General features: G+C 50.6%; 1 protein-coding gene across 6 annotated transcripts in view; it reads right to left on the bottom strand.

The window, feature by feature from the left end:
- Window positions 1-332: 332 nt before the first annotated feature.
- Tbx4 (T-box transcription factor 4) overlaps window positions 333-21,107 on the bottom strand; it is a 30,708-nt gene continuing 9,933 nt past the window's right edge. For 4 of the 6 annotated variants that reach the window (XM_048788137.1, XM_015495850.2, XM_048788122.1 and 1 more), the window contains 6 exons: window positions 17,876-17,995; window positions 15,909-16,056; window positions 6,042-6,194; window positions 4,954-5,042; window positions 4,618-4,853; window positions 333-2,339 (listed from right to left, as the gene is read on the bottom strand). In XM_048788137.1, coding sequence (XP_048644094.1) covers window positions 1,720-2,339; window positions 4,618-4,853; window positions 4,954-5,042; window positions 6,042-6,194; window positions 15,909-16,056; window positions 17,876-17,995 — 1,366 coding nt within the window. In that variant the 3' untranslated portion in view covers window positions 333-1,719. The remainder of the gene's footprint in view (window positions 2,340-4,617; window positions 4,854-4,953; window positions 5,043-6,041; window positions 6,195-15,908; window positions 16,057-17,875; window positions 17,996-21,107) is intronic. The other 2 variants (XM_048788128.1, XM_015495851.2) reach the window with 1 other exon arrangement.

Genomic DNA, 21,107 nt, shown 5'->3' with positions numbered 1-21,107 from the left:
CAAAACACCTGCATGAATCCCACCAAGAAGTCTCTATTTATGAGAACACTTCCCCAAATCGCCAGGTTGTGTCAACTGCTAAAAGGTAACAGATTCTTACTGCCTGTGCTACACTTCTGGGGCTTTGTGGGCCCTGGAATCCAGCCCCATAACCCAGGGAATAGCACGAGATCAAAGGTACAGCTGTCCATGGGTCCTATATTCCTTTACCCTGAGCTCAGAGGCACTCAGGGCCCCACCTGGCACTCAAGAAAAAATACCAGCAGAGGGGGAGGCAGACAGTCATTGCTGGGTCAAGAAATGGCAAGTCAGTAATAAAGAGTAACCACACATTTCACAGTTGTAAGATGGCTTTATGTTCTGATATGTAAAATAAAATGTCCATGCTATATAACAAAACACTTAAAGTTCCATATCACCTGTTAGCTAATGTGTTTTCTAATAAAGCTTTATCCACAGTATGTGTTTATATAATATATATGTTTTTATCTAAACCATTCTTAGTTTTTAACATCAAACATGTAATAAAAATTTAAATAGATGTCTTTCCAAAATACCCCCTCCAGCATTAATTTTTATTAAGTTTATTCATTTGCAAAAAAGCAAAGCTGAATTTGACATGTGGCCTGCGTTTGTGAGATATATACTATATATATATTTATTTATTTATATAATATATAAATAGCTATTCAACATGCAAAAAGTTTAGTGATTTCCCAAATCTGATTTCGAGTTCACACCAGCCACCCCAATGGTCTGGTGACGTTCAATGCTAAAGAACAGGGCCAAAGACTAGGAGATCACCCCACTGCAGAAAAACTATCTTTGCTCCTCTGAGCTCATTGGCTGGACTGACCAAAAGAAATGAATTTTTGTCAGTTTGCTTTTTTTTTTTTTTTTCTCTTGGGCTCTTGCTCCAGAGGCATGAATTCTCTGGGAGCAGAACGGGCCCAGGAGTTGCCTGACATCAGCTCTGATGTGGTCTCTGGGGGATGCTGCCAGGTGAGGTGCGCTTCACAGCTGCTGACCATAGGGTGCACAAGGTGCCTGGCAGGCCAAGTCTTATATACCAGAAAGAGATTGCATGTTGGGGACGGAGGGGGAAGGGCTTTGTACTTGACAACAAAACCTGAAAGATGACAAAGATGCTATTAGTTATATTTCTCTTCCTGTTGTAGGAAAAAAAGGGAAAAAAAAAACCCACTTTAAAAATACCCATGGCCCTTCCTGAAAGTCATCCTGCAGACCCCGAGCTCTGGAAGTCAACGCCCAGGCCACTAACTGAGCTGCCGGCTGTACTTCCAAAGCACACTCTGAGGTTCAATAAGTCTCACAGAACCTCCAGAAGCCAGAGAAAGGGGCCTCCCAACCCCACAAGATCTGCAGCTCCCCTTGCAAGGGACAGGCCAGGAACTCTAAGGTGTGCACAGAGGCCTCCTGCCCCAGCAGAGACTCTCTCCCTGGGGTAGAGACCTCACCACCCGGCCCCTGAGTGAATCAGATTATATTATTAAGACCTCTAAATAACTCAAATTTTTTTTTGCCATGGCCTCAGATGTGTCAGAAGATTGATGCTCCCCAGATACATCCATGCAGGCACAAGCACATAGGCCCACGCACCCTCTGAAATACCTCCCCGCGTTCCTTGGTGGCGCGGGCCACCCACAGAGGTTAATGGTGGATTGACAAGGTCCTGGGGCTGTGGAGGAGACCGGGGAGTCATCCGTCAGTCCAGTTCTCTACAGTCCCCACGCCTGAATGGTACTGTAAGGAGGACTCCCGGCTCAGGGAGAAGCTCTGCGAGTAGAGGAACTCGTTGGCGGCGTTCAGGTGTGGCGAGGGCGGCTTCCGCTCACACACGGCGGGGAGGCCGCGCTCTCGAGGGAACGAGGCAGCGGGTCCCCGCTCCCGGACCTGAGATTGTGACAGCTGGTTGTAGACACTGAAGTGGGCGTTTCCCGGTGGCTGGGAGCTCTGGGCAGGGATGGTGGGCAGCCGAGGCATCATGGTGGTGGCGGTGAAGTGCGTGGGGAAGGGCTGGTAGGGCACAGTCTCCATGGTCTGCACGCTGTAGCTGGTGTACGGGGACACGGACGTCCACATGTTGCAGCTCAGCGGAGGCGGGGGCAAGTCCTCCACCCCCGACACCCCGGCAATCTCAGGCCCTGAACCTGAGTACATACAGGCTTCTCTGGGGGTCACCTCACTGCAATAGGAGGGGCTCAGCATCTGCTGGTCATAGGGAGGGGGGGAACGGAAATAGTGATCCTCCCCCACCGAAGAGGGAGCTTCTAGATAGGACCGTTTGCAGGGCAAGTCCAGGTGGCGGGCACTGTCTGCTGGAAGACAAAGAAACAATCAGGAAGAGTAGCTTGTCAGTCAGTACCTGCCCTTGCCCCAAGTGGCACTCCCAGAATCATCTTAATCAGCTCCATCTTTTATAAGGTGGTGGCAGCCAAGACGTGGTCAGATTATGGAGCCTACTCAAAGGCCGTGGGGAACACCACATCACTGGACACTGAGTGATGTGCTAAGCCAGGCAGCACACAGCTTTGATCCTCTGCCAGCCTGACTCTGGGGATGGGAAGAGGCCCCAGTGTGCACCGGCATTCTTCGATGAGGCTGGCCCTGGCCAAGGAAAGTGCAGGCAATTGCCAGGCCAAACCAGGCCCAGAGACCACATCTGTCTGAACCAGCCAGAAAATTAAGGCCACAATGTTTCTGCCTCAACCCTCAACTCCTAAGGAGGGCCTCAATAAGCCAAGGCTAGTGGCAGGCCAGATTCTGTTGTTTTTAGAAGAGGAAGTTAACCCTGCTGCGTTCACAGAACACCCATACACAGATCCCATGGTAACAGTGTCTATGTAATCAAGGAACAAGCCGAGCACAGTGGCGCACACCTGCCATCACAGCGATTTGGGAGGCTGAGGCAGGAGGATTGCAAGTTTGAGGCCAGCCTTGGCGACTTAGTGAGACCCTCTCTTGTTTTGAAAAGGGCTAGGGATGTGGCTCAGCAGTACAGCGCCCCTCTGTTCAATTCCCAGAATAAAAAAATTAAAAGAAACACAGCTGATAATAACTGAAAAAGATGACATAATTTTCAGGCTGAGCTGATACTCTAGAGAAAGATGACATCAGATGCCACAAATCATGTCTAGGGAGGGCTGAATTCTCTGGAATGACATGTTCTCCCCTGAGATCCTGGGATGACCCAGGCCTAAGGGCTGGAGTAGCGGCCCACTCAACAAATGTAAGAACACTTCTCTGCAGCTTATCTTGGCCTCCCTCCTCCTGTTTTCTCCAGGGATTCATTCTGGGAGCTGTGTGTGTACACAGGGCAGGGGGGCCCGTGATGGGGGGGGCGGGGGGTTTATTTCAAAGCCTGCACTCAGCTGGCCCTCTGGCCTTTCTGAAGGTGCCTCACCTACCGGGGGGAAACCTGCTCCTTCTCTCACCCGACTCTCTCTCACCCTCATCCATCCCTCCTCTCCCTCTTCTTGCCAAACTCCTCCTTTCTGCTTGGACTGAGCTCTTGGACTTGGGAGGTGACCTAGTCACTCTAGGTCAGGAATGAGCAATGGGCCAGACAGTAAATATTTTAGGCTTTGTGGGCCATACAGTATGTGTCACAATAACTCAACTCTGCTGTTGTCCCAGGAAAGCTGCAGAGTTGAGGCCATATGTAAGTACATGAGTCCAGCTGTGTTCCAGTGAAACTTCGGCGGATACTCAAGTGTGAATTTCAAATCATGTTCACTTATCATGAAGTACTCTTTTGACTTCTTTCAACTACTTAAAACTGTAAAGACCATGGTGTACAGGACTTTGTCCAAGGTCCACAGTCTGCTGACCCTTACTCTTACTCTAGGTCACTGAGGTCAATGGGACTCATGCAGGGGATACTACAAGTTCTGCCGGGTAGTCACATTTTGGATTGCAAGCAAAATTCCCCATGACTCATTCCCAAGAGAAAGTGAGTGGCGAGGTGAGGTGTTCTGGAAAGGCAACACTAATTATCTCTACTCTGTCCATGGGGAGGGTGAGTCCTGGTAGCAAAGCATGAACATTATGGTTCCCAGTTCAGGGCTCTTCTTTGGGAAGGAGCCTGGCACCCAGAGTGCCACTGCCTATCTTCCTGGCCCCCAATCTGCCTCACAATAGCTCCCTGCAGCTCCTAGGCAGCCTGTGCAGGAGCCTGGCAAGGTGAGGTGGAGAGCCCCCCGCCACAGGGCTGAGACCCTCCCTGCTCCAGGGTTCGGTCTGCTTTCACAAATGACAGCCGGGGTCCAAGAACCCGTGGCCTGGGAAGCTTCAGCTTCCTCCTGGCTTCTAGGCCAAGCCCTGCTGGCTGTATCTCCTGCCTCCCCCAGGGAAGGCTCCCACAGTAGTGACTGCAAAGCACCTGGAACTGGGCAAGGGGCCAGCATCTGGGGACACCAAGGCCACAAGCTGTCTGTGAGGATTCTGAAGGCCACATAAAGATGAGAACCAGAGTTCTTGTGCAGGGGAAGGTGGCTCTGAGGTTGGCCATGGTCCCTAAGCCTCAGGCTGGCTCCCACGTACAGTGGGGGACACCCCTACTCCCGCCCTGGAGGGCCTCTGGATCAGGAGCACTACCTCGTCTCTTGAGGCAGTGGTAGAAGAGGCTTGAGTCCCTCTGCGGGGGGAAGGTGTTGAGAGGCAGGTCCTGTGGTTCAGCCGCAGCAAACTGCATGTGGGCCCCATTTTCGTACTGGTAGTGCTGCAGCGCCTGGTGGGCACCGTGCAGGGGGCTGACGTCGGGCTTGGCCGAGAGCTGGCTGGACACAAGCCTCTGCCTCATGATGCTTTTGGAGATCACAGGATACTCTTTGCTGGAGGGGGGGAGCACAGGTGGAGAGACAGGAAGAGAGTGAAGATGCTTTGAGGGTTACCCAGTCTGCCCGCCCCATCCCAGGGCTGGGGCAGCCCCACCTCTGAAGCCGGGCCACACGCAGGTCACTGTCGTCACTGCCCCGGAATCCCTTGGCAAAAGGGTTGTTCTCAATTTTCAGCTGTGTGATCTGTCAGAAGAGGACACACAGTAGAGTCGCTGGGAGGAGAGAGGACTGGGCTAGCCTGTGACCCTCCTCCCTCAGCCCAGGCACACTGATAACTCAGGCAGGCTCTGGGGAAGTCACACGGCTAGTCCTAAGCCAGCTGGGAGTCCTTGGCCGTGCCATTCACATGTAGCTCGTCCCTGGCTCTCCTCCACTCTGCTTCTTCTGGTCCCTCCTAGTCTTTTTCCAGCATCACCTGGCTACAGTCCCTCAGCTGTCATTCTTGGGTCTCTGTAATAGCTTCCCAGTAGGCTTCCTACAAATGTCACCCATGTCCAGTGCAACTGCCACAACAGGTTCCGAGTGATCATTCTAAATGCAAATCTGACTTGCCATTCTTCTGCCTCCACAACCTATGGCCCTCTTCCAATGGCCTCTCTGTGCCTGGCCAGTCCAAGGGTGTGCATGTGAGAAGCCCTCTGAAAAGGGTGAGGTGGACAGAGCAGAGAGACAGGAGAGTGGCCCACTCAGGACCTACAGGGCGATGGCTGGAGCCGGGGCAGGGTGGGAGGTGGGCTAGGCCATCCCAGGCACCTCTCCTCATCCACTACCCTCCCTCTGCAGGCCTAGAATCCTACCTTTGGATGTACCTGGAGGAAGAAGATCACAGGATAAAGAAAGGCCTAAGACTCAAACCACACACAGGCTCCCTGCTCCTGGTTTTCATAGTTCCTGGCTGTGGGCTCTGGCCTTCCCTAGCTCCTCACTTTGGCTACGCAGCTCCAGCCAGCAGGAAACAGCCATCCTGCCTTCCGCACTTTGTTCATCCCCCAAGTACAAAGATCAGGATCACTTTGTGCTAGAGATTTGTGTCTAGTCTTTTCTGTTCGTCACTTGATTTGCTCACTGCTCTGAGGGATGTGGTGGGTTTCTGAGGCCCCTGCCTGGGTCTGCCTCAGCTTCACTGGGTCTCTCTGTAGCAGTGGCTAATGCTGGGTGGGGCCTGCAGGGTTGTGGCTGTACCTTGTGATTCTGGTAGGAGGTCACAGAGATGAAGGAGGTTTCTGGGAACACATGGGTGCAGAAGGCCGTGTTTTTGGAACCAAAAGCATTGTTCTCATCAGCCTTAACGATGTGTAGCCGTGGCTGGTACTTGTGCATGGAATTGAGGATGATCTGAAAGAAAAGGGTTTCACTGTGAGCTTTGGTCCCCACCTTGTGGTTCTTGACCTTGTTCAGCTGGCCCAGAGCTGGCTTTCCTCCTCCTAAAAGCCCAGGACCCAGGGCCTAACCACAGGCACTGAGTTTGGAAAGGCCCTGAAGTTCCCAGTAATAAATCAGGCCCCCAGGCCCCAAGACCACACCACAGTCCCACTTAGCCTCTCTGTCCCAGCACTAACACCTGCTCCCAGGACCTCCCTGGTGTCCTCCACAGCTTAAAAGCCTGTGAATTCAGCACAGTGCAGTAGGGGGAAATTTGAGTTATAAGCAGAAGTTCAGGGTGCTGCTGACTTCACTGAGTGACCTTAAGTAGGTCATTCAACTACTCTTAGCCTTGTTTTTACATCTGTAAAATGGGATCATCGTACATAACTTACCTCCCTCCAGTGTCTCCCTCCAGACTGACTTCCCACCCTGCCTGCATGTGACCTGCCTTCCTGGAAAGGCCCACTATGAGTGCTTGGCTGACTCCTCTAACTTTGTTGGCAACAAAGACAGCTTCAGAGCCCAAGGGTTTGCAGGATGGAGGAGAGGGGAGAGGCTGAGAAAGATGTCCCACTTTCTTTTCATCACATTGCTCATTTGGGTAAGCATTTCTCAGCATTCACAGATGCCTGCTGGGGGAGTTGCAGGGACACCAACCCATCCTGCCCCCAGCCCTGCCCAAGCTGGAGGACAGCTCGTCATAGGTCAGAGATCTCAGTACCAAGAGAAGTTCCTACAATAATGCCAGAGGCCCCAGGCACCCAAGGGCCATGGACCAGGGGATGTAGGTCACTCCAACTGGTCAAAGCTTAGCAGAGTGCCCAGGAGTCTCGGCTGCTGAAGCCCAGGGAATCACACACAGTAGTTGCTGCTCCAAACCTGCCTCACTTGGCGGTGCCCCACGGTAGCGACTGCATCATGTGCCATTAAAATGTATTTTTTATCGTTGACATTTGCCAGACACCCTCCTCATGGGAGGCAGGACCAGGAATTTGGGGCATTTTATCAGCACCACTACATCTGTTAACCCTTTGGTTTCCGTGCTGGTCAGGCTGGCTCTCAGGTCCCACAGCTCACTGGGCTCCTTTATTTCTGCTTGGGGGTGCCCCTTCCCCGGGTTGCCTCTGATGGCTCCCACCCTTCCAGGTTCTCAGGGGCTAGGCTTGTGGCTGCAGCCTAGTGAAAGATTTAACTCCTTGGTGACCAGACTGCCAAAAGAAAGGCCAGTCAGGCTCTTCAGTGGAAAGTTTTGGCTGAAGTCTGAGTCCAGGATGGCTCTACACCCATCACGCCTTGGAGGCTGGGACAGCCCAGGAGCAAGCTCTGCTGAAGACATGGGTGGGCCAAGGGCTGGCTGCAGGCTCTGGCCTTCCCTGGGCTCCTCAGTTTGGCTTAGTAACTTTGGTCAGCAGGAGCCAGCCTTTCTGCTTTCTCCACTAGTCACCACTCCTCAGCGACAAACCTGTGGATTCTCTTGGGGCAAGTACAGAGCTTCCCAAATCCAAAACCAGGTCCCGTAGCTGGGGCCTGTCAGATGAGAAACTCAGAGGCTGAAGATCTAAGCCCTACAGAGGAGGCCTGACATCTGTCTTTTTCCAGGAGTCTGGAATGTTCCTATAGGGGAGAAGCTGAGTTTAGGGAAACACCTCCCAACCCTTGCAGGTTACTCTGTCACCCTGCACTATTCACCATGCTGCAAAATCCCACAATGACCCTAAGTTCCCTAAGACCCAGCAGCTGAATACCTGAGAGGTGGCCTAGGTGTCTCCAAGAACACCCAGATTCCTGCCTCTGCACCTCTGTGCATGCACTTCCTCTGTTGTGCTGACTTCCTCTCCCATTCTCTCACCTTCTGGGCCCATCTCTCTTCCAGGAAGGCCCAACTTGGAAGGCTTCCCAGATCCCAGGGCCTGCTCCTTTTCTTCTTTTTCTTTTTTAAATATTCATTTAGTTGTAGATGAACACACAGTATCCTTATTTATTATTATGTGGTGCTGAGAATTGAACCCAGTGCCTCACACATGCAAGGCAGTGCTCTACCACTGAGCCACAGCCTGAGCCCCTCCCCATTTCTTCTTGTCCCTTCAGTTGAACTACAGACTTCTCCAGAGAAAGAGCTACATATTTTATTCCTTTTGCACCTCCAGGTTCCTTGGCCCCAATACAGGATCTAGGTGGAGCTGCAGGAGTCAGAAGATTTAGGCCATGACTGCAAACCCTCATGGGAATGTCAGCAAGCCCCTCTTTCTGGTCTTTACTTAGCTCACTAGAGACAAGATAATCTCTAAGGCATCCTTCAGGTCAAAAATTGAGATTGAAGACATGCACAGAAAATCCTGCAAGCACTCCCAGGCCAGAGCTCCCCAAATGCAGGACCAGTGCCTGGACATTCGAACTCTCCTAGGAGGGTGGCCAAAGGGAGAATAAGGACAGTGGGCTGACAGAATCCCAAACAGAGGGCAGTATCCTTCAGTGAAGTTGTGCGGGACTCTTAGGACCAATGGCAGAAGCCACCTTGCTCCTGTGACAGCTGAGCAATCACAAGTCTAATCAAAGTACTAGGCATCTCCATCAACTCCCCTTCTCCTCACTGTCACCCTCCTCCAGGTCCACTTAGTGACCAAGTCCTGGAAGCCTATGAAAAAAGCCTCCATTCCCTCTGTGCACCCTGGTCCAGGCCTATCTCTGGCTGAGCTGCTGTGACAGCCTCCTCCCCACCGCCATCTACTGCCTCTTCATCTTCACCTGCTACACCTCCCACTTAGAACCTTCTGGAGATCCCAGGGAAACTAGACGTTGCTTGAGAGCAGGCCCTGGATATTCCCTCCCCTTGCCCCACAGCCAGTACTCAGGGTTCAGTAAATGCCTTATATTCAGAATGCCAGCTTTGATGGGTCCCTCTTGCCCCTTGGAATACAGGCCCATGAGACGAAGACCTTGATGAGGGAAAAGAGAGGCTGCTAAACACACCTCTTCAGAGGGAATCACACAGGCTGGCAGGGAAACCTGGGAAAAAAGAAACTGCCAGTCCTCCCACAACCAGCTGGGAGCTAGGGGAGTACAATCAGCCACAGAGAAGTCAAGAAGATCCAGAAGACTCTATGGATCTCTATTCAGCAGCTGCAAGTCCTAAGAGTAGGCTCTTCCCCTCCAGCCTCTGAGGTCCCCATCTATAAAGTGGAGGCTTGGGCTAAGTGGCCCCCAATACCCCTCCCAACTCTGATGGTCTGGAATCCAGGACAGGTGTCTAGAAGAAAGTCCTACCCACTGAACCAATGCAAATGTAAACTTGAACCCTAGTCCCATCAGCCTGGGAGAATGTGAAACCAACTGGATGACTCACATACCTGGCTTTGCTCGGGAGTTCCTCATGCTCCACATTAAACTGCTTTGCCAGAGTCTCACATTTATATTTGTTGCACAGGGTATCGGGCCAAATGGGCCAGCCACGTCAACAAACCCACTACACGGCTGGGCCCATCATCATCATTGTTTTACAGAAATGGGATTCATTATGTGCTGGCCCTCATTCAGGAGCCTGTTCTATTTTAACAATTGCAATAGCGCCAAACATCCGTCTCCTCCAGAGCTCAGCATAGCGTGCTTTGCCACCGAGATCCATATTTATCACCATTAGAATTACAGAACATTAGGGCATGGAGAGGCAGACCATGGAGATCATTCTAGTCCAGCTCCCTATTTTTACAGATGAGGAACAGAAGGCCTGGGGTGGGAGCATGACTTGCCCAAGGACACACAGCTGGTTGGAGACAGAGTTCTGAGCAGCTTCCAAATGGCCTTTGAGAGGGCACATGCTGCTCTCAACAAGCTCAGTAACTAGTGATAAGTGCTAATCAAACACTGTAAAAGACACACCCACCAGGCCCTATGGTCCACCACGGAACACAACATATCTAAATGCCAGCCACATAACAGTGGGGCAAATGTGCATTTTGGTACATATTAAAACCAGATTCAGCTGCACGTAGTGATGCACACCTGTAATCCCAGCGACTTGGGAGGCTGAGGCGGAGGATAGTAAGTTTGAAGTCAGCCTTAGCAACTTAGTGAGCCTCTGTCTCAAAATTAAAAAAAAAAAAAAAAAGAAAGAAAGAAAGAAAAGAAAGAGGGAAGGGAGGGCTTGTGGTTCAGTGGTAAAGCACCCTGGGTTTAATCCCAGTACCCATGCCCCCCCCCCAAAAAAAAAAACCATATTCACTCTGCATCATACTTTATTTTCTGTGATTACTTTTTTCATCATCTCCTTACCCTCCCCAGCCCTGCAGCAAAGAGGTCAGAACAGAAACAGGATCCATAGCTTAAAAAGAAAAACCAAACCCAAAAAACCCTGAGACTCAGAAAGGTAAGTGGTGGTCTAAGGAAAATCTAAACTAGAACCAAGTTTAGGGAGCCCTTCAGTCCACTCAGAGGCCTTGGTCAGATAGGCCTTGGGCTTTACTCCCAGGATAGCAACCCTGGGGTCCTCTAGAGCCCTCACAACCTTCCTGACTTCTCTGGCAGCCACAGCATTAACTGGAGAGCATATCTCATGTGCCAGGCCTGGTGCTCAGGATTTTATATACATCAACAAATTAATCTTCACAACCTCCTTGCATGTTGATCCGGGGCATCATCATTTTAATAGACAAGGGACTAAGCACCAGGGAAGAGAAGGCATTTGCCCAACATCAGTCAGCAGATCCGAGGCAGGGCCAGAAGCAGCACTAATTACCAAGCCTGTACTCTTCCCTTCACCTGGCTGGGGAAGGTGGGCCTGATCTCCCAGAGCCCAGGAAAGGGTTTGGCACAGTGTCAGGGCTCAGCAAATGCGGGGGGGGGGGGGGGGCAGGGAGGGAGGGAGGGAGGGAGGGAGGGAAGGAAGGAAGGAAGGAAGGAAGGAGAGCAATCCATAGCCATAGCTGTGGGTCCCCATTGACAAGTTAACAGCACAGCTTGGAGAGACAGCAGCCCCTGATAAAGGAAGTGCTCCTCTGTCTAAACACCACCCCCTGTAGCAGCCCACTTACTCACTATCTAATGGCACCCACTGGCTTGCCAGACCCAGGGCTAGGCACTCGGACCCAATGGTGAGAATAACCTTGTGGTTGACTGTCTAGGGAGGAAGTCACACAGTCACCTAAAAATCAAGCAAAAATAAATGGTGAAAAAGTGTAGTAGAAGAGAAACTGCAATACGACATACCTAACAAAAAACGTGAAGGGCCTCAGGAAGGACAGCTGAATACACTACACTCTGAAGGACAAAAAGACAACTTCAGCAGAGAGAAGGGCATTCCTATCAACCCTCCCAAAGTAAATGACTTGCCCAAAGGCAGACCTCTCACAACAAAGAAAATAAAACTGAAATTGATATCTATGGTTCCTTACCAAACTGGCAAAAATAAAAAAGCCCTCCCACCTTGTTGGTTAGACCACAGCAATGGTAGGAATACCTATCAGGAAAAATGTTATGGAGGGCAATTTGGTGACATTTTCAAAATTTCAAATCCAAATACCCTTTGAACAGACAATTTATTGCACAAATATACTTGCCAGAGTGTGAAATGATGTATGTCCAAGTTTAATCAAAAGAGAGGGAGAAAAAATCACCTAACTTCTTCCATAAGGACTGGAACAACCATAAGTTAAAGCTTCATGGAACAACCGTGAATAAAGCTGTAAGTGGCTATACTAAAGGAAGAAGGCAGCTCTTTTTGGATGGAATGATCTTCAAGACATGTTTACAAAGCAAGGAGCAAAAGCATTTATATAGTTCAGCACCTTTTGTGCATAAAGGAGGGTATTTGAGGTTATATATTCTGCCTATAGGTACACAGAAAATGCTCAACACAAATTAATAACAGTGCTTACCTATGGGGGGGTGCGGGTGAGAGGGACTGCAAAAAACCCAGATGGATGAGGAACAAGTAGAGGGAGACGTCACACCGATAACATTTTTTAAATTGTGATTTATTTTTAAACTGTGTATTTCCTCTTCAAAAAACAATTTTAAAGTTACAAATAAATATTAAATTACATCTCTGTTAAGTATGATGAAAAGGTGCTTAATGCTCAGAGAGTGTAGAATGGGAAACCTGAGTCTCCTCCCTGAAGAAGTTGTATTTGAACTTGGATCCCAAGGTTCAGGAGGCAGTAGCTAGATGAGGAGGGCGGGAAGATCATCCCAGGCCTGTGGGAGGCAGGTCAGCCAGTCGGAACCCTGCTTTGTCTTTTAGGAGCATCTGGCTGTGTGGTTCAAGGGATTCCTATTCTAGGCCCCACCTGCCACTTAGGACCAGCTCCAAGCTCAAGCCCTCACCTGGACCCTGGGCCCTTCCTCAGAGAATTAAGAAAAATAGCACATAGAAGAAGGGAGTCTTGGAAGATTCAGAAACTAGTAAAACATGGCTGCTTCACACCTCCCACAACCAGACTCTCTTATCCTGGTTTTTATTAAGGGTGGGTAGACACATGGTCTCTCAGACACCCCCAAGTTAAGGAAATTTGCTGAGTTGGATCTCTAAGCTAGAAAGACACTAAGTCCACCTGGTGGACTCTGGGATGATACCACCACCACCACTAGAACTGGTTTGCAACTTCACTACAATGGTGACAGTCCCAGCTCATACAGGGTCTGGCCCCCTTCTCAGGAAGAGATCCTGATATTTTGTGGGGACCAAGGTAAGCTGTCAATGGATGGCAGCTGCTAAAGCTCCTGGGATACTACAAGGATCCCAGGGAAAAGCCAAAGAGACTTTTCTGGAGAAAGTTCCTTGATGTCTAGAAGCTTTTAGGGAAAACTAAAAGTGTGGAGGTGAGCTGTAAAAAGGAAGGGCGTGTTTGAGGCAAGTTCACAGTACAAGATGGCTCTCTCCCAGGCTCTTGCACTGAGAAACCAAGAAGGATGACTACTTCTTCTTTTTTTTTTTAATGTTTATTTTTTAATTGTAGTTGGACACAATACCTTTATTTCACTTATTTATTTTTATGTGGTGCTGAGGATCGAAGCCAGGATCTCGCACATGCGAGGCGAGTGCTCTACTGCTGAGCTACAACCCCAGCCCCAGGATGACTTCTTCCCCCTTCCACGCGAGCTCACTGCTTCCACTAGCACAGGCCAAGGAACAGAAAGCCAAAGTCCTTAGGAAGTTAATCACCTCCATAGCCCTTGTCTTGCTGGCCACAGATGGCTCCCTCTTCATGATGCTCCAAATAGCTGAAGATAAGACAGCCAGAGCCCTGGGTCCAAAAAGGTGTGAGACTAGGAAGCAGAAGGCTCAGCACAGAGTGCTGCTCCCTTACTCTCAGCTTCTGAGACAATTTCTTCAATCCTCAAGCCCTATACCACAGGGGGTACTATAGCCAATAAATTGCAAGTGCTGGGTGGGGAGGAAGAGAGAAGAGAGAAGTTCCGTATCCCATCCACCAGGAGAGAAAGCTAGTTAAAATGTGTACAACCTCTATTGTCAAAGGGGTGAGCCTGGGGTAGGCAAGGCAACTGAGGCCAGGGGGCACCTGGGCCTTATGAGCATGTCAAGCAGCCCCATTGGCCCAGACTTTTTAAATTTTTTTTAAGAGAGAGAGAATTTTAATATTTATTTTTTAGTTTTCGGCGGATACAACATCTTTGTTTGTATGTGGTGCTGAGGATCAAACCCGGGCCGCACGCATGCCAGGCGAGCACACTACCGCTTGAGCCACATCCCCAGCCCCCATTGGCCCAGACTTAATAGCACATGCAGGATTATCACAAACCCCTCAGAAAACCAGAAAGAGCCACCAAGGAGGTAAGACAGGCTTGGAAAACCTACTGCTGGACTGTGAAGGCCAGATCTCTCTCCTACTTTCCTAAAAAAAGTCTGGTTTTTCAACCCTGGACTCTTTTTCCTCCAACTTTCTGCAGGGAGCCAGGGAGGCAGAAGGTCCTCCAAGGCATCCCTGAAGCTAAGAACCCTAAGCTTCCAAAAGATCAAGAAGCTTGATCCCTAGGTACTTCCAGTCACCCAAAAAGTCAGTTCCTGCCAAGCTCTGGACTTACTCACAGTCTGTCCCATGGGGTTGCATGTGCCCACATCTAGGTTCCCTGCTGCCACCACAGAGACCCTCCTTAACCTTTTGAGGCTGGTGCCACAACGTGGCCAAGCAGAGGAGGTGAGTCAAGAGTCAAGTGGGAGTGAATTCTTGTCCACGATGGCACCCAGGAAGACCCAGGAGGCCCCCCTCTCCTCTCATTTTAAAGGCCCTACTGCTCTGGGAGGTTGGGATTTGGCTGACCCTTCATTGGACATCTGCCCTAGCACCACAAAGAGTCATAAAACAGGTAAGTCAGGAGTTAGTTCGGTTATGTAAGCCTTCTCCTAGTTGCTTATTTACACATCACCAATGACAGAGAACTGAACACTTGAAGAAATTAAAACTAGGAACCTTTACCAGTTATCTACTTATTAATCTGAAATGAAGCACAGCTGGTATTTTACAAGAGGAACTATCGTTCACAGAATTCTGATTTGTACACAGATCCCCAGAGACAAAACTGAGGCACCAAAGAGGGACATAGCTGTACATGTCCTACCCACCATCCTCACCCTGAGTGTTAGTGCACAGCACCCCCCGCAGCCTCCACTGCCCTTCACCCCACTACACCCCTGCCCTGTGCCCCACTACGCCCCTGCCCCGCGCCCCACTACGCCCCTGCCCTGCCCGTCCAGAGTAACCTCAGGAGTCCAGAGAGGCAGGCCTGCGTCCTGGCAGAAAATACCAGCTCTCAGGCTTCTGTTTGCCACAACTTGAGCTAAAAATTTCCACATAAAATGCTCTTTTTTGTGGGTCTGCCAGAGCCAGAAGGGGAAAGAATGAGCTTGGGCAGCCTGGACAGGACGTCAACAGCAGCATCCCAGGGGCTTCAGAATCCTTTCACAAGAGCCAGACCCCAGGCAAGCCAGGCAGAAGTGGACCCAGGAGCCAGAGCAAGCCTTCCTTCCCAAGGCCAGGTGGCTCTCAGGCCAGGCACATGGCGCACATCACAGAGGAGCTTCAGAATTCATTCTTAAAAAGTTTACTTGCCTTATGTCACATTCCAGCAAGAACAGATCTGGGGACACTGAAGCTGAGAGATTTGACCCATCACATCAAGATCATCATCATCGTTATCATATTTGCTATTTATTTAGAGCCTCACGTCTGCAAAATGATTCCTGAATGTTCTCTCATTTAAATCTCACTCCTATGGCAATCTCCATATTTCCTTCCTTCTCCCTTCCTTCCATCCTTCCTCTCTTCCCCCATACTGGGGATTGACCCCAGAAACACTCTACCATTGACCTACATCTCAAGACAGGGTGAGTTGCTAAGGCTGGTCTTGAACTTGCAATCCTCCTGCCTTAGCCTCCAGAGTCACTGGAATTACAGGCATGTGCCACCACATCTGGCTTCCATGTCTACTCTATAAACAAGGAAAAAGAGGCTCAAAAGGCCTGAGATCTTTTCCAGAGTCACCAGGCAGTCAGCGGAAGGGGGCCTGTATAGGTATCAGCAGGTCTGGGCTCCGTCCACAAACTGGCCTATAACAACAAGGCCTGTGGCTAGGTCCGGAGAGTCAATTTTCCACATCTCTGTTCCCATCTGACCCTCCCCCCAACACTGCCCCAGAACTGGCCTCCCAAGGTCAGGTAATCCTGCTCCTTACGTGGCCAAAGGGGTCCAGATGGTTGTTTGTCAACTTCAGCTTCTGGAAAGAGACCAACTGCCGCATCCAGTGGGCCCCAGTGGCCGGAGAATCTGGGTGGACATAAAGCCTTCCTGGCATGGCCGGCTCAGCCTTTCCTGCCACCATCCTGCCAACAGAGCAGACGAGTGGCAGCAGCTGATTACATGGGGTCTAGTGAAGTCCAGATGCCCTGTCCCCTCTCAGAGTAAACCCCCAAAACAGCTACTGCTCCCATCCCAGTGTCAATCAAGTATTTTCAGGTAGGAGCAAGGGCAGGGGAGAGAGTGCTAATGAAGAGGAAGGAAGCACAGTTCTGAATCTCTTTTACTTCACTGCAGTAGAGAGAGAGATGGGGAGGAAATATGAGAATTTAGATGAAGGGTTCAGGCTAATCACAAAGATAACTGTGGGAAAATTTAGGTACTTTTGTGTGCCATATTTATAATTTATATTTGTTTATTTTCCTTTATGCAATGCTAGGGATTGAACCCAGGGCCTTACACATGCTAGGCAAGTGCTTTACCACTGAGCTACATCCACAGCCCTTTTTATAGCTTATTTTATTTATTTATTTTTGGTACCGGGGATTGAACTCAGGGGCACTTGACCACTGAGCCACATCCCCAGCCCTACTTTGTATTTTCTTTAGAGACAGGGTGTCACTGAGTTGCTTAGCCCCTCACTTTTGCTAAGGCTGGCTTTGAACTCGCAATCCTCCTGCCTCAACCTCCTGAGCCACTGGGATTATAGGCATGCGCCACCGTGCCTGGCTTTTTATATCTTATTTTGAGATAGGGTCTCACTAAGTCGCTGAGGCTCATCTCAAACTTACAATCCTCCTGCCTCATTCAGCCTTCCAAGTCACTGGGATTTTAGGTGCACCACTATGCCCAGCTTATATTTGTAATTTTTAAAAAAATATTTATTTTTTAGTTTAGGTGGACACAGTATCTTTATTTTATTTTTATGTGGTGCTGAAGATCAAACCCAGTGCCTCAAGCATGCTAGGTGAGCACTCTACCACTGAGCCATAACCCCAGACCCTTATATTTATAATTTTTAAATGTTATAAGTTGTACTAGCTAGAGGGAACTTCTCAAAGGGCCTAGACATCTTTTAAATTGCTTGCCCAAGAAATTAATTAGCAGCTGGCTCTCAGCCAGAGCCTGCTTTGAATTCTGATCTAGGCCAAAGAGAGAAAAAAGAGAAATGTGGACTTGGCCACCAAATCCTGCCTCCTCAACTCAATCTCTGCCAGGTCTCCTACCCCATCATGGAGCCCAGGCCCCTGGCCAGCATCCCTCTCTTTCAGTGGGCCCTGCTCTGAGCTCCAAAGGCAGAGAGAGTACTAAGTAGTTAGCTCATGAAAAGTAACCAGCACTGACTTACCCATCTGGCCCCAGTGTAGTCTGGCCCCTCAACCTGCCTATCTGCCCAGGCCCTTGCTAAAGGGTCCTACCATCTGACCCCCAGCAACAGTCTCATTCAGTCTGAAGGTGGATACTCCATAGCCAGACAAAGAGGACATGAGTGGACAAACAGGAGAGAGCCACTGCCAGCCAGGTATCAACCCCAACTATTAAAGACCCCCAAGAAAAACGGTTCCCATTCTCCTCCTGAGTGAAACACTGACAGAGCTTGAATCTTCCATGTTAGTGTTTCCCATTACCCAAAAGCACAGGCATCAAATCCTGATTTTCTGTGCCCGCCAGGACAGCACGAACCCCAGAAGTCCACAAACACCAAACACTGCAGCTATTTCAGCTTGAGCCCCACCTGGGCAGGGGTGCAAACACCTGAAGCCCTCCCCAGCCTCTGCAGCAGGAAGTAGACTGGAGGCTGTGGTTCTGGGAAGTAACTTAAAGAATAGTTGGGGGATCCCTGGACCAATTTTGTGGGCATAAGTGGGAAGGGCAGTTGAGGGAAGATGGCCTCAGGCCTCTTACCATTTGTTGTCACAGAACTTATAGCGGTGGTCATCTGCAGGGACGATGTCAATCAGCAGGATGTACTTGGTCTTGGGGTTCATGCCTGTGACTTTAACCTTGTAGCTGGGGAACATCCTCCTGGGGGAATCAAGGGGTGAGACAGAGTGTGGACAGAGCACCAGGAGAGATGGAACAGAGTGAGCGAGGGCAGAGAGTGCCCTTTTAGCAAGAGATCGTGGCCCTATGGTAGTTACATGGCACCTTCCTTTGCCCTAGCTGCTCTCTGAACCCCACAGCATTCAGTCTATGTCTGGGAAAACAGTTTACATGATATTCCAAATTTCCCTCTCCCCCCAGGTCTCCAAAGATTGGGGCCCAGTGTCTGTGAGCCACTGAAGCACAGAAACCCTGGTCAGGATTCTGAGAGAGGATTTTAACACCAACCTGGTATGCTAGTCTGTACATAGCTAAAGTTCTGGGGGCGCCACCACAGACTGCCACAGCACATGACCTGGAAGTCCCTGTCAGCTGCTTCTATGCACAATGAGATGCCTCCTTTGTGTCCCATCCTGTGGAAATCTTGTGAGCTTTTTAACACAACTTGCAGGAAAACAGGAGAGTGCTGCTGAAAACCCTGCTAAGTTTGGATTCCTCCTGTGTGTTCAGCAGGGGTATTTCTCACTGTGAATGCCTCACCTGGGCCAGTGCACCTAACTGAAATCAGGAAAACTGGATCCAGGAGCACAGATTCCGAAATCACCATGCCATACTCCACAGCCCGACTCCACCACTGATAAGGTGTTGGGCAACTTGAGTTTCCTGTGCTGTGGTTTCCCTACCTCTAAATTGAGGATAACATCACTAGCTAGATCATAGACTGCCACGTGGATTAAATGAGTCTACTTGTGACTATTATTACTGCCCCCTCTCTGCTTCACCGCATCCCTAAGTCTGTGGTATGACCCATTTTCATGAAAATGGATTCACCAAAAAACAGTTTTCCAGTTCCTACAGCCCATGCTGAGGCTGTCCAGGATCCTGAGGCTCAGAGAACATTCTAGAGAAAGGGTTCCCAGACCCCGGAGCACATACACACATGTCATCAGGGGCACAGCTCCCTCCCCTGGCCACCAGGCCCCTGACACTGAACTTCACCAGAAGAGCAGACGGATCTTCCTCTCACTATCTCCCAGCAGCCCCCTGCCTCGCACAAAAGTACTCTTGCTAGCAGGGAGTGAAGCAGGATCCAAACCTAAGTACTGAAAGACACTAGGGAAATGGGAACCATCCCACCCTGAGCTGTGTCACTGCCCAGCCAGTCCACTCCAAGAAAACCATCAGCAAGTCGTCTGCCTCTCATAACCCAAGAGAGTATGGGTACCTTCACAAAACGCTGCCCTAGACACCTCAAACAGATCAGAGTCCCCATTTCGTTCACAGGGGTACCAGCTTACCTGGGTAGGACAGGGCTTCCAGAAAGAATCAAGCAGGCAGACCCTATAGCAAGCCCCTCCAGGACCCTGAGGCAGAGGAAGGGTTCAACTCCTGCTCTGTCCAGGCCCAGCCTGTGCCTCTTCTCCTGCTGCGAGAGGCCTATGAGCGCCCTGCAGCGGAGAAGAGGGGCTGTGCTGGGCCTGCGCACACAGGCGCATGTGCATGAACACGTGGTGCAAGTGCGCATGTATGCCGTGCCTGGAGGGCGGGGGTAGTTCTAGCTGCTAGTCTAGGGACTTATAAACCGTGTGGAAGAATTTGTCTCAGATGTCAATTGAAAGCATTTTCAAATGTCCACCCCACCCCCGCTATGGGAAGTGAAAAGGCTCAGGAACCCAATCCTGCCCTGTTCACCAGCCCTCTGCCCGGCCTGGGGGCACAGCTGGAGCCTGCACTACCCACTTTCCTGGCTCTGCCTTTTTCGAGGTGGGCCTGAAGCTGAAGGGGGAGGGCAGCAGCTGCCTGGCCTTCCCTTCAGGGAGGAAGGAAGGCCAAGAATCCTGTCCCCTCCAGTCCACCATTTTGTAACTGCTATAGAAACAGCCACAAAATGGGGCAACCCTGGCGGTGCTTCTGCTGGCCTGGCATCTGTGGCCTGCACTTAGACTGTTTCTCCTGTAATCACTCCAGGTGGCAACAGCAGAGGGCAGCCACAGCTTCTTGCCCAGGCCAGTGTCCACACAGGGGGCCAGGCAGGAGGAAATGGCTGACTGCCACTTCACCAGTCTTCATAACCCAGATGGAGAACAGGATGAGGGATCCTTTCCTTCCGCTCCTCCTCCCGAGTACACTTAACCTCAGCAGCTCAGGAGGCCAGGGTTGACTGAGTGCTTATTAGAAGCCCTTTTAGGAGCCTGTACTCTGCCCCACAGGGCTTGGAACTGGATCTTGTGAGCTGGCCCCTCTGGGAAGCTGACCAGAGATCAGACTCCAGACAGATAGTAGTCTCAGGGAGGTGTTAGGGCACTGGTGCAAGGAAGGAGAGTACCTCCTAGCCTCTGCCTCTTCTGCCCACAGATTCCCCTCTTCCTGTGGAAGCAATCTTCAGAATCAGGGAGGGCAGATATCTGGTCTAGCTGGGGTGTTTGAAAGTCTTTGGCTGCAGGCTGAGGTGGCTGAGGCTCAGGAAGCTCCACTGCCTTCAGAGAAACAGATGGCCAGGTCTCTGGCAGGGTACAGTTTCAGCACAGGGTACAGCTTCTGGGACCATGCAGAACACACTACCGGCCCATATCATTCTCCCACCTAGGTGGCTCCAGGAAGATGAATGGTCCAGCCGGGATGGAGGAAGGGCTGCATGAGAAGGTGAGGCACACCTCCACCTGTGGCATCTATCTGCCCTTGGTTGTTAAGGGAACCCAAAGGCCTGGCTTGAGGGTTTTCATCAGATCAGCATGACTCAGGCAGCAGAGGCCAGGCTAGATTTGGGAGCTGTGACTTCCTCTGAGCTCTACTGGTGAAGTAAAGGTCCTCCCTAATGAAACATATGAAACCACGGAGTAAGATGTAAGTTACTCCTCTGATTTATGACATAAAATGTACCTGAAAACCAACACCTTCTGGGGAAAGGAAACCTCTGTGGGCTTGAGGGGAGGGGGAGGATCAAGAAGAGAGGCACTGACTGCGCCATCTCCATCTCCCTCTCAGGCCCTTGTCACTAGTGCCCGCCAGCTGCTGGCCCCAGGCTGCCTGCGCTGTCCCTGTGCCCGCAAGCTCCCAGTTCCTCCAGGCCTCTTGCCCCGCCCACTTCCCCCGC

This window comes from Marmota marmota, unplaced genomic scaffold, assembly GCF_001458135.2.
Source record: "Marmota marmota marmota unplaced genomic scaffold, marMar, whole genome shotgun sequence".
Lineage (NCBI taxonomy): Eukaryota > Metazoa > Chordata > Mammalia > Rodentia > Sciuridae > Marmota > Marmota marmota.
Note: the sequence above shows the minus strand (reverse complement) of the source record. Positions and strands in the feature narration are given on the sequence as shown.